General features: G+C 45.6%; 1 protein-coding gene across 6 annotated transcripts in view; it reads right to left on the bottom strand.

Moving 5' to 3' along the window:
- The window catches only part of vps8 (VPS8 subunit of CORVET complex), a 651,220-nt gene that overhangs the window by 555,179 nt on the left and 82,908 nt on the right, over positions 1-13,133 (bottom strand). For all 6 annotated transcript variants that reach the window (XM_078229111.1, XM_078229112.1, XM_078229107.1 and 3 more), the window contains 3 exons: positions 8,980-9,026; positions 6,584-6,673; positions 905-951 (listed from right to left, as the gene is read on the bottom strand). In XM_078229111.1, the coding sequence (XP_078085237.1) occupies positions 905-951; positions 6,584-6,673; positions 8,980-9,026 (184 nt within the window). The remainder of the gene's footprint in view (positions 1-904; positions 952-6,583; positions 6,674-8,979; positions 9,027-13,133) is intronic.

Here is a 13,133-nt window from a genome sequence, read left to right as displayed (position 1 = left end):
ATCACCGTGTGCACTCACTCACTCACAGCTAACAAGGGCACCAGATCGCAGCCTTTGTCCTCTTGAATATTAACCACTGCCAACCAAACACTGGCTTGATGGTGAACTTTAATCCGTTCCTATACCTGCTTCATATCCTCACATCTGCCAGCACTCACTGGTACATTATAAGCACTGCAGCAATGTTGTTTCACAACACAAAAAACAGCAGCTGACTGATCGCTTCTTCCCAATGGATGGTCACATACGGAGAACTAATCAAAAAACACGACTTCAAATACAATATGCAGCATGCTACCAGGATCATACCAAATACAGAACTTAAGCACCAGCTGTGCACAGAGGACACATCAATGGAACTATGCATCGACTGTCTCCACTAGCAGCCCTATTTTTTAGGCAACTTCTCACCAGTTAGTGCACTCATGGCATCACACAGCTTAAAGCAAAATAATGGTACCACTACATAATAGTGACTGGAGGATCACTTGGCCATTCACAGAGATAGACAAGGTCACGATTGTAAATAGACAGTGCTAATCTATTTGAGTAAAACAAACCTGTGATCCGCTGAATTACAAGTTGAAAAATCTGCCTCTCAACAGCAGCAGCACATCACTCAGTTCAAGGCTGAAGAAGCGATGTCTTACAGGGTTTATTTACTCTCACAGAAGCCACTGTATGAAATCTTACCACCATCAACAGTATCATTAACTTTATTTCAAAGCCCCAAACACATCCTCAGAACATTAACAAACCCTGGATCTGAAGGGGAGAAATCAAAATGCAAATGTTTGCAAATAAAAAATCTTTCTAAAACCAAAAGCAAAAAGAAAAATGACGATTTACAATTGAATCCAGATACAGACTAAAATTCATGGAGGTAAACCCATTTGAGACTTACACGCGCTCGAGCAGAAGACAATAATCAACCATGACAGGTACCATGTCCTACAAAAGAAATCAGAATAAGATAAAGTCAGTATCCTCAAACCGGTGGAAGTTTGTGCAAGCAACATGATACAATCACGGCGGTTTCTTTAACAGAGGTTTAAGCATGCAATTCCATCTCAAATAATTCTCCATGTAAAATGCGAAATCACCACCCAGACTTTTGGCAACACATGGGGCTGGGTCAGAGGCTGGAGATTCAGGTTAAACACTGTAATATCAGCACAAAACCCAAGCTTGCCACTGAAGTACAAAAAAACTGCTGGATTTTTGGACGTGCTGCCGCGTGGACAGAAGGTGTGTTGAATTTGTATAAGTCGCCAGTTGGGCCTCAAACTGGAGCACTGCATCCTGTTCTGGGCACCGCACCTCAGGAAGGATGTGAAAGCATTGGATAGTGTGCAGAAAAAATTCATGAGAATGGTTCTAGGGATGAAAAACTTCAGTTACAAAGATAAATTTCAGAAGTTAGGGCTGTTTTCCTTAGAGAAGATAAGGTTAGAGAAGATTTGATGGTTGAATTCAAGATCATTAGGAGTTTGGACAGAGTAGGTAGGGAGAAACTGTCCCCGCTCATGAAAGGATCAGGAATGGGAGGACACAGATTTAAACAGAAGCAAAAGTGATACGAGGAGAAGTTTAGGACATGCGGGTGGTGCAGGATGGCTCGGTTCCTGCAGCGAGCCAGGGACTGCAGCCTCTATGTCTGCACAAGTGCAATACCGAGGGAGCACTGCACATATTGCTTTTTATCATCTCTGTCCCTACTTCCCAATGATTCTCAATGCTCCAAGTACTTGTAATTTAATATTAGAGGGGTCTCTGGAGTAGTGTGTCACACAGGCAGCAACTGAAATGCAACAATGCACATCGGAAGTGGCAGAGCATTCAATACAACGCTAACCCATGATTAGGTGACCTGAAGTGCAACATCTATGGGTCCAGTGACCAGGTCTTCTGGAGGAAAAGATCAGGAGAAGAATTTATGGAGCAGCTGGAAAAGAAGACTAAGGTTGTTGAATTTGGAAGCAGAGCTGAGAAGGATCTGGAAAAGAATGCCTCCTGGTGAGAACTGTGAGCATGCAATCAGAGTGGGGAAAAGCTGATGGGAATTGGTAGCTAAAGTCCCAAAGGAAAGGAGCTTGAGGAAGTTCAAAGTTTGAAGGGTTGTGTGGCTGGAATCAGTGCCATATATGCTCAGTGGACTGCCTGGTAAATCCATGAGATTTGTTTTATCTTCTATTTAAAGTTTATATTAACTTCAATTTGCCTCTTAGCTCATGTTTAATTTAAGTTGATTTGGGTTTAATTGTTGACGTTATAAGTGAAATCTCGTGTTGATTTTCTCATTGGGTCATTCAGTAAGTTCAGTTCTTTTGGTTTGTTAGTTTCCAGGAGATTCATACCAACAGGATTGAGATATCCATAGAATCCCCACAGTGTAGAAGGCGGCCATTCAGCCCACCGAGTCTGCACTGACTCCCTGAAAGGGCATCTTACCCAGGCCCAGTCCCCACCCTATCCCCATAACCCTGCACATTTACCATGGCCAATGCACCTAACCCATACATCTTTGGAGCGTGGGAGGAAACCGGAGCACCCGGTTCCGGAGCACCGGAACACAGACAGGCATGGGGAGAAAGTGCAGACTCCACACATACAGTCACCAAAGCCAGAATTGAACCTGGGTCACTGGCATTGTGAGGCAGCAGTGCTAACAACTGTGCCACCCCATGAGGTAAACTCATACATTTATATTCTACCAATCACAAATGAATTTTTGCTTCCCTTATAATTTGTAATTTTCACACAGAAACTTTGTGCAAAGAATGTCACAAATTAATAACTGAATATATTTCTCGATTCCACAGTACTCCATATTAACTCATATATAACAGTCCCACACTACTGTGCAAACAACAACATTTTAAGTTCCCACGCTGATATTTCTATCCAAAAATTATGCCATCTACATTTGAACACGTGTATAGTGCAATTGCAAAATATTAAACTGCAAACATTCCTATAAAATCATGTAATTCTCACTAGTTTAGGGAGAATTCAAACCTTTCTGATCTTGCATCAAACCACATTGCAACGTAGAGCTGCCAAATTTCTTTCCATGCAGCCAAACCCACACATCTGACACGAGACTGCATGTGGTCTCCAAGGACACATCAATCAAACAGGGTGAAGATGGCGCAATTAATCACGCCTTTCGTAACACACGGGCACAATCGCTGAGTGGCAGCAAAGGTCTGGATTGTTCTGAACCTCTGTCATCGCAACTGACAAAGTATGCAACTATTACTGCTGACCCGCCAGAGGGGACAACAGAGAAACGTTCCAGCATCTGTCGGTGTTCCCAACTTCATAACAGTCAGAGACCAGATCAATACAGCAGGCAAAACGGTTCACAGGTTCTATCTTGAAGAGTCATTCTCCAAACCGCCCATCATGCAATTTCCTTCCCGTCAGACAAAACTCCTTGCAATCTGAGTGACAGCTGCCTCAAGTAACTGCCAGCTTTAAAGACAGTAAGAGTTTTAACAGCACCAGGTTAAAGTCCAACAGGTTTATTTGGTAGCAAATGCCACTAGCTTTCGGAGCGCTGCTCCTTCGTCAGATGGAGTGGATATCAGCTTTAAAGACAATAGGTAAGGACCACAAACACCAGGGGGGTGATTCTCCCATCCTGCTGCACTAATTTATTGGTGTGGAGATGCCGGCGTTGGACTGGGGTAAACACAGTAAGAGTTTTAACACAGTAATGAGTTTTAACTTCAGCAGTCACGGGCATTCAGCCTCTGATCTTCGGGTAAGCGTTCTCCAAGGCGGCCTACACGACACACGACAGCGCAGAGTCGCTGAGCAGAAACTGATAGCCAAGTTCCGCACACATGAGGACGGCCTAAACCGGGATGTTGGATTTATGTCACACTATCAGTAGCCCCACAGCTTGCCTCCTGGACTTGCAGAATCTCACTGGTTGTCCTGTCTGGAGACAATACACATCTCTTTAACCTGCGCTTAGTGCTCCCTCCACCCACATTGTCTGTATCTTTAAGATCTGGTTGGCTGTAGGGATTCGCATTCTAATCAGTATTCTGTAACTTGATTTTGTGTCTCTGTATGCTCTGTTTGAGAGCACATTTCCACTCCATCTGACGAAGGAGCAGCGCTCCGAAAGCGAATGGTATTTGTTACCAAATAAACCTGTTGGACTTTAACCTGGTGTTGTTAAAACTCTTACTAACTTATTGGCACAGCAGGCTGGGAAAATCCCGCAGCAGGCCATTCATGGGGTTCCCACGAGCGTTCCCAGCGCCGGATTTCCGGTGGCATCTGCTCCGCGCCAGAAATCGGCAGGGAGGCACAAAGACCATTTACATGTGATTTAAATGGGACTGAAGTCTCCAGACCTGCTAGCATCTCCACCCTGCCAGAGTGGTTCACTCCAGCGGAGATTACAGTGGCTCCCCACTTGCAGGAAACTAGCAGCTCGACCCCGCTGGAGTGAAGGAGGGGAAGATGGGGCCCCCAGAGGGTCAGGCGGGTGCCCCCTGGGCATTGGCATCCTGAAGAAGGGGCTCAGAGCCTCGAAAGCTTGTGTGGCTTTTGCTACCAAATAAACCTGTTGGACTTTAACCTGGTGTTGTTAAACTTCTTACTGCATTGGCATCCTGGCAGTGCCATCCTGGGCCCACAGCTCTGTCCAAGGGGCAAAATGACAATGCCCAGGGGCAGCTTGGCAGTGCCCACCAGGCATCAGGCCGTGCCAAGGGGGCAAGGCAATCAGTGTGTGGGGTCCTGCTGCCACTCTATAGTGGGGATCGGTGGGGGAAGGAGGGAGGCCAGCAATCTGGGCGGGCTGGAGGCGGGGGGAGGTGGGGGGGGACAGCCTGCTGGGCGGGGAAGGGCTGTGGAGGATGGGAGGGTTCAGGAATGCGAGCGGGGGGGGGTCGGGACTTCAAGGGGGGTAAGTGTTGGGGGGAAGGGGTGGAAAACAATCGGTGGGGGGGGGGGGGGGGGGGGCAGGAAATGGTCGGGGAGGCCAGCGACTGGATCGGGGGGTGGTGGGTGGTGGAGAGCAGGCATTGCGGGGCTGGCCAGTGATCAAGCTAGCCAATAGTGTGGGGCCACTATGCATGCACTGATCTCGGCACTAGCAGATCAGTGCGTGTGTAATGGCCTGCTCAGCACACTGTTTTCATCCTTCCCAGCGGGAATAGGCCCCGCTGCCTGAAACTGAATGATATTCACGCTGGTGGCCTCTGCAGTGCACAGAGTGTGGGAGATTCTTCTCTGAACTCCCACTGAAAAAAAACAGCGTGAATTACTCCAGTTTTCACGCGAATTCCGCCCCAGATTTTTTCTCCTTCAACTTTCCATAGCAACTACCAGTGTCAGCTGTTGCAATCAGAATCCCTCGTTGTCACATACTCCAGTCTCAGAATTTTTCTGTACTGCAGCTTGGTATGGGCTCCTGCTCTGACCAAGACCGCAAGGAACCATGCAAGGTCGTCAATGTAGTCCATCACGCAAACCAGCCTCCCATCCATTGACTCTGTCTACACTTCCCGCTGCCTCTACAAAGCAGCCAACATAATTAAGGACCCCACGCACCCCGGACATTCTCTCTGCACTTTCTTCCGTCAGGAAAAAGATACAAAAGTCTGGATCACGTGCCAACCGACTCAAGAACAGCTTCTTCTCTGCTGCCATCAGATTTTTGAATGGACGGACCTACCTTGATTTAAGTTGATCTTTCTCTACACCCTAGCTATGACTGTAACACTGTATGTTAATATGTGTGACAATAATAAGTCAAATCAAATCAGCAGACTACCGAGTTCACAAGGGGTTTGTTACAGCCAAGCCGATACCGTCATGTTCAAATTACCCAAGTATACACTTTCAAAGAGGGGACTCCCGATAGAGGTCTTTACCAGGAAATCTGGCTCAGTTTGCTGTTCCCCTTGGCCACTAAAGCTTAGCCATAGCGCTCTTAATGGCAGCTTAAATCAGGTCGATGGGCACAGACAATATTCATAATCATCTTATCAAACTGAAAACTCAGAAGTAGATCCCATTTGAGTTAAGGGGATAAGTGCTGATTGTTGCTACACTTGGGAAAGATACACCAGCTGTATACTGATGTGCTATAAAAGCATTGCAATCAGTTAACAAGTGCAAAAGCACTTTCCCATCAGAGATGCAAGTTGCAGAACTATGGCATCATAATTTTTTTTTATACTTTTCCAATTCAATCAAATCAAATCCAATTCAGAGTCTCAACAAGTTGAGACATTTCAGATCCAGGCTGACAAGACAGGACGGGAGACCAAAACCACCCTGTCCTAGGCCTGATCTACATGAGCCAAGCTGATTGGAGAAGGGGGAGGATCCTCCTCCAAGACTTGAGCTCATTTGCATCTTAGCCAAAAGGCCGAGATGCCGCTTTTAAAAATTGCTTCATATGAAACATATGAAGCCTCAGCGTAACCTAATGACCTCAACCAAGTGCAGCATCCTCTCCATGCTACACTTGATCTTAGCCATACTGCACGAAAATGTAAACCAATTTTTTTTTTTCCCCAACTGGTCACCCTGAAAGGAAACATGTACTTGCCTCAAAATGCTGCTCCATAACCTGAAGCTTGCCTTGTTCAGGACACTTTTTCAGCGCCCGGTCAGCGTACTGAAGGAGGATTTCTGCCATCTAAAAGAGAAATTGGAACATCAATCAGTCTTAGTGCAATCCCATAACCACACACATCCCAGCTCAGCAATGGACAAATAAGACCTCGAAATGTTAGTCCCCTATAGAAGTAGGGAGGCAGTTCTATGTTTTGTTCAGAGCATGGATAGTCAGGGGACAAGCAACAGAATGGATAGCAAGCTGGCTACAAAACAGGAATGAGAATCATGGTTATAGATAGTTACTCAGACTGATGCTACTCCACTGCACTGACAAGTTGGACTCGGGAATTCGATACAATTTCCACATTTGTGGATATTAAATTGGGAGGTAATTAATACAGAAGAGGATCGCAACCAAACACAGAAATGTGTGAATAAATTTACAGAATGGTACATGATTGGCAAATTAACTTCAATATGGATAATCGAGAGTGGTTATATTTGGGTCGGTAGAATATGGAGATCATGTATTTCTTGGAAAACAAGTCGCGGATTTTTTAAAAAACTCTTTCATGGGATGTGGGCATCGCTAGGCCAGCAGTTATTGCCCATACCTAATTGCCCTTGAGGGAGCATTTTAAGAGTCAACCACATTGCTGTAGATCCGGAACCACATGTAGACCAGACCGGGTAAGGATGGCAGATTTCCTTCCCCAAAGGACATGAGTGAACCAGATGGGTTTTTACAACAATCGACAATGGTTTCAGGGTCATCATCAGAGTTCTTTAAAAAATAATTTTAACTGTCCTCTGAAATGGCCTAGCAAGCCACTCAGTTCAAGGGCAATTAGCGATGGGCAATAAGTGCTGGGCAGCCAGTGATGATCATACCCATTGATGGATTTTTTAAAAAGTTTGATTACAATTTTTTTTAAATTGTCAGGGAATGATGAGCCCAATATAAACAAACAGGGAGGGACAGTTGCCTGCCTGCTGCACAATGTTGTTAACAAATTATATAACTCAATAACTTCAATTTTCAAAGACTAATAAAAATGTTAAGAGTGGGAATGCAACCCATCAATTCCTATCTGGCTTTCATCAGCCAGGGCGTTGAGTATGAAAGTTGGAAACTTATGTCACAGCTGCATAAAACTTTAGTTTGGCCACATTTGGAATATTGCGTGCAGTTCTTATCACCACACTACCAGAAGAACTTAGATAATTTAAACCAGAAATCTTCAGAGTTAGAACAAGAATTCTTCACCAGGAAATGATGTCATCAAAGGCTTGTGATCGTTTGTTAAATTCATTTATCAGGAGTTTAACAAAGAAAATTACAGCACAGGAACAGGCCCTTCGGCCCTCCAAGCCTGCACCGACCATGCTGCCCGACTGAACTAAAACCCTCTACTCTTCAGGGGCCGTATCTCTCTATTCCCACCCTATTCATGTATTTGTCAAAACACCCCTTAAAAATCACTATTGTATCTGCTTCCACTAACTCCCCCGGCAGCGAGTTTCAGGCACCCACTACCCTCTATGTAAAAAACTTGCCTCGTACATCTCCTTTAAACCTTACCCCTCACATCTTAAACTTGTGTCCCCTAGTAATTGGCACTTCTACCCTGGGAAAAAGCTTCTGCTATCCACTCTGTCCATGCCCCTCATAATCTTGTAGGCTTCTATCAAGTTGCCCCTCAACCTCCGTCATTCCAGTGAGAACAAACCAAGTTTCTCCAACCTTTCCTCATAGTTAATACCCTCCATGCCAGGCAACATCCTGGTAAATCTTTTCTGTCCCGAGTTTCTTGTGTTGAAGAGCAGGAAACACCTACAGGCACATTGAATCACACAAAAGTGAGCCACAGACTTTCACCTGCAAGTTATTATATCATGATGCACTGATACCTCTGAGAGAAGTTACAGCCAAAGGATTCTCATAGAAGTTTACAACATGGGAACAGGCCCTTTGCCCAACTTGTCCATGTCACCTTTTTTAATCAATTGCCCACGTTTGGCCGATATCCCTCTATATCCATCTTACCCACGTAACTGTCTAAATGCTCTGTAAAAGACAAAATTGTACCCGCCTCAACTATTGCCTCTGGCAGCTCGCTCCAGACACTCACCACCCTCTGTACTCTATCTAACCTACCCTTCGGATAAGCACAATGCAACAGTTTTATTACTCATCCGCTAGGCAAGACTAACATAAAAAACAGAAGCCTGAGACACAAATTCACGAGTCCTTCAACTGTGCAGTCAGTACCAACAGCTCAGGGTTTGGTGAACTGAGGTACTGAGCACTCAATTGGCTGTTGAACATGAGCTTCAGAGTGATAAACAAAACAGGGTGAAGCTCATTAATAGGCAGTACTTTACCCGATCAGCCACGACACCCTTCCGCTTGCTCTGATCTCCAAACAAGCCTGAGAATAAAAGAAAAAAGTTAATTAGATAGCCCAGACTTCAAAGAACTTGCATTTGTGCAATGAATAGTCAATGGAGAAATGTGCAATATAGAAGCAAGGAAATGAGGAACCAGGCGAGAATGTTAGAATATTGTCTGTCCAGCCCCAGGGTCCCTAAACTTTGTAAAACCAGCCTGCAGCCGCCTCACTCCAGTTTCCGGTTCGCCACAAGTCCCCAAGGCAACAGTGCCATAATAATTCAACTATAAGCTGTCAGCCTGACTGAGAGGCACCAGGGTGGCTTATGTGTGTACATGGATAATCACATTAAAAAACATAATTTAGAAACACTTCGTCTGCATTTACGCAATATTGGGCTCAACATTAAATGCTCGGCACACACAATGCGGAAATACAAGGATTTCTTTTATTAGTTCCAAAGTCTCTCTGGTTGACAATATTCCAATTTCTTTCAATTCTATACTGCACGATTTTCCAGGATAATAGGCAAATTATAGACAAATAAACTAAACAGTTATAGACGACCATAAGATAGTGGAGCAGATTTAGGCCATTCGGCCCATCAAAGGTTATGGGGAGAAAGCAAGATTAGGCTATTGAGTTGGATGATCAGCCATGATTGCAATGTATGGTGGAGCAGGCTCAAAGGGCCAAATGGCCTCCTCCTGCTCCTAACTTCAATGTTTTTGTGAGTCTGCTCCGCCATTCAATCCTGGCTGATTTTTTTTCATCCCCATTCTCCTGCCTTCTGCCCGTAACTCTTGATCCCCTTATTGATCGAGAACCTATCTATCTCTGTCTTACAGACAATCAATGACCTGGCCTTCACAACCTTCTGTGGCAATGAGTTCCACAGATTCACCAGCCTCTGGCTGAAGAAATTCCTCCTCATCTCAGTTTTAAAGGAGCATCCTTTAAAATAGATAGATAAGTCGCCGGGTCCGGATGGGATGTACCCCAGGTTACTGTGGGAGGCGAGGGAAGAGATTGCAGAGCCTCTGGCGATGATCATTGCGTCGTCGATGGAGACGGGAGAGGTGCCGGAGGATTGCGGATGTGGTTCCTATTTTCAAGAAGGGGAATAGGGATAGCCCAGGAAATTACCGACCGGTGAGTCTAACCTCAGTGGTTGGTAAGCTGATGGAGAAGATCCTGAGGGACAAGATTTATGAGCATTTAGAGAGGTTTAGTATGCTCAAGAATACTCAGCATGGCTTTGTCAAAGGCAGATCGTGCCTTACGAGCCTGGTGGAGTTCTTCGAAAATGTGACTAAACACATTGACAAAGGGAAAGCGGTAGATGTGGTTTATATGGATTTTAGCAAGGCGTTCGATAAGGTTATGCAAGGCTTCTAGAAAAAGTGAGGAGGCATGGGATCCAAGGGGCTGCTGCCCTGTGGATCCAGAACGGACTTGCCCAAAGGAGGCAGAGAGTGGGTATAGATGGGTCTTTTTCTAAATGGAGGTCGGTCACCAGTGGTGTGCCCCAGAGATCTGTTCTGGGACCCTTGCTGTTTGTCATTTTCATAAATAACCTGGATGAGGTAGTGGAGGGATGGGTTGGTAAGTTTGCCGACGACACGAAGGTTGGTGGGGTTGTGGATAGTCTGGAGGGATGTCAGAAGCTACAGAGGGACATAGATAGGATGCAAGACTGGGCGGGAAGTGGCAGATGGACTTCAACCCAGATAAATGCGTAGTGGTCCATTTTGGCAGGACAAATGGGATGAAGGAGTACAATATAAAGGGAAAGACTCTTAGTACTATAGAGGATCAGAAGGACCTTGGGGTCCAGGTCCATAGGACTCTAAAATCGACCCCGCAGGTGGAGGAGGTGGTTAAGAAGGTGTATGGTGTGCTGGCCTTTATCAATCGAGGGATTGAGTTTAGGAGTCCGGGGATAATGATGCAGCTATACAAGACCCTCGTCAGACCCTACTTGGAGTACTGTGCTCAGTTCTGGTCGCCTCATTACAGGAAGGATGTGGAAAAGATTGAAAGGGTGCAGAGGAGATTTACAAGGATGTTGCCTGGATTGAGTGGCATGCCTTATGAGGATAGGCTGAGGGAGCTCGGTCTTTTCTCCTTGGAGAGACGTAGGATGAGAGGAGACCTAATAGAGGTATATAAGATGTTGAGAGGGATAGATCAGGTGGACTCTCAGAGGCTTTTTCCCAGGGTGGAAATGGCTAGTACGAGAGGACACAGGTTTAACGTGCTGGGGGATAGGCACAAGGGAAATGTGAGGGGGAAGGTTTTCACACAGAGGGTGGTGGACAAGTGGAATTGGCTGCCGTCAGTGGTGGTGGAGGCAAACTCAATGGGGACTTTTAAGAGATTCCTGGATGAGTACATGGGACTTAATAGGATGGAGGGTTATAGGTAGGCCTAAAAGGTAGGGATATGTTCGGTACAACTTGTGGGGCCGAAGGGCCTGTTTTGTGCTGCAGTTTTTCTATGTTTCTATCCCTTCACTCTGAGTTTGTGCCCTCTGGTTCTAGTCTCTCCCACTCGTGGAAATATCCTCTCCATGTCCACTCTATCTCGGCCTCTCCGCATCCTGTAAGTTTCAATAAGATCCCTCCTCATACTTCTAAACTCCATCGAGTATAGACACAGACTCCTCAACCGCTCCTCATATGACAAACCCTTCATTCCTGGGATCATTCTTGCGAACCTCCTCTGGACCCCCTCCAAGGCCAGCACATCCTTCCTTAAGTATGGAGCCCAAAACTGCTCACAATATTCCAATGGGGTCTGACCAGAGCTTACACAGCCTCAGCAGTACATCCCTGCTCTTGTATTCTAGCCATCTAGAAATGAATGTCAACATTGAATTTGCCTTCCTAACTGCCGACTGAACCTGCATGTTAACCTTAAGAGAATCCTGAACCAGGACTCCCAAGTCCCTTTGTGCTTCAGATTTCCAAAGCCTTTCCCCAGTTAGAAAATAGTCTGTGCCTCTATTCTTCCTACCAAAGTGCATAATCTCACACTTTTCCACATTGTATTCCATCTGCCACTTCTTTGCCCACTCTCCTAGCCTGTCCAAGTCATTCTGCAGCCTCCCCACTTCTCAACACTACCTTTCCCTCTACGTATCTTTGCATCATCTGCAAATTTAGCAACCAGGCACTCAGTTCCATCTTCCAGATCATTAATGCATATTGTGAAAAGTTGTGGTCCCAACACTGACCCCTGAGGCACACCACTAGTCACCGGCTGCCATCCTGAAAAGAACCCCCTTATCCTAACTCTCTGCCTTCTGTCTGTCAGCCAATCTTCTAGCCATGCCAGTACTTTGACTCTAACACTACTGGCTCTTAGCTTATTTAGCAGCCACCTGTGAGGCACCTTGTCAAAGGCTTTCTGGAAATCCAAATAAATCACGGCCACTGGCTCTCTTTTGTCTAACTTCTTTGTTACCTCAACGAATTCTAACAGATTTGTCAGACATGACCTCCCCTTTGACGAAGCCGTGCTGACTCAGCCCTATTTTGCCATGCATTTCCAAGTACTCCACAATTCCATCCTTAATAATGGACTCCAAGACTGAGGTCAAGCGAACTGGCCTATAATTTCCTGTCTACTGCCTCCCTCCCTTCTTAAACAGCGGTGTTACATTAGCCTTTTTCCAGTTCTCTGGGACCTTCCCTCACTCCAGTGATATCTGAAAGATCACCACCAATGCCTCCACAATCACCTCAGCTACCTCCTTCAGAACCCTGGGGTGCAGTCCATCCGGCCCGGATGATTTAATCACCTTCAGATCTTTCAGCTTCCTTAGCACCTTCGCCTTAGTGAGGGCCACTACATTTACCTCTGCTCCCTGACTCTCGAAGTTGTGGCATGTTACTGGTGTCTTCCACCGTACAGACTGATAGAGTACTCATTCAGTTCCTCTGCTATTTCTTTGTCCCCCATTACTACTTCTCCAGCCTCATTTTCCAGCGGTCCAACGTCCATTCTTCTCTCTTACCTTTTATATGTCTAAAAAAACTCTACAAATCTTCTTTTACATTACTAGCTAGCTTACCCTCATATTTCGTCTTCTCCACCCTTACCTTTTTCTTAAGTTGTCCTCTGTTTGCTTTCAAAGGCTTC

This window comes from Mustelus asterias, chromosome 14 (genome assembly GCF_964213995.1).
Source record: "Mustelus asterias chromosome 14, sMusAst1.hap1.1, whole genome shotgun sequence".
Lineage (NCBI taxonomy): Eukaryota > Metazoa > Chordata > Chondrichthyes > Carcharhiniformes > Triakidae > Mustelus > Mustelus asterias.
Note: the sequence above shows the minus strand (reverse complement) of the source record. Positions and strands in the feature narration are given on the sequence as shown.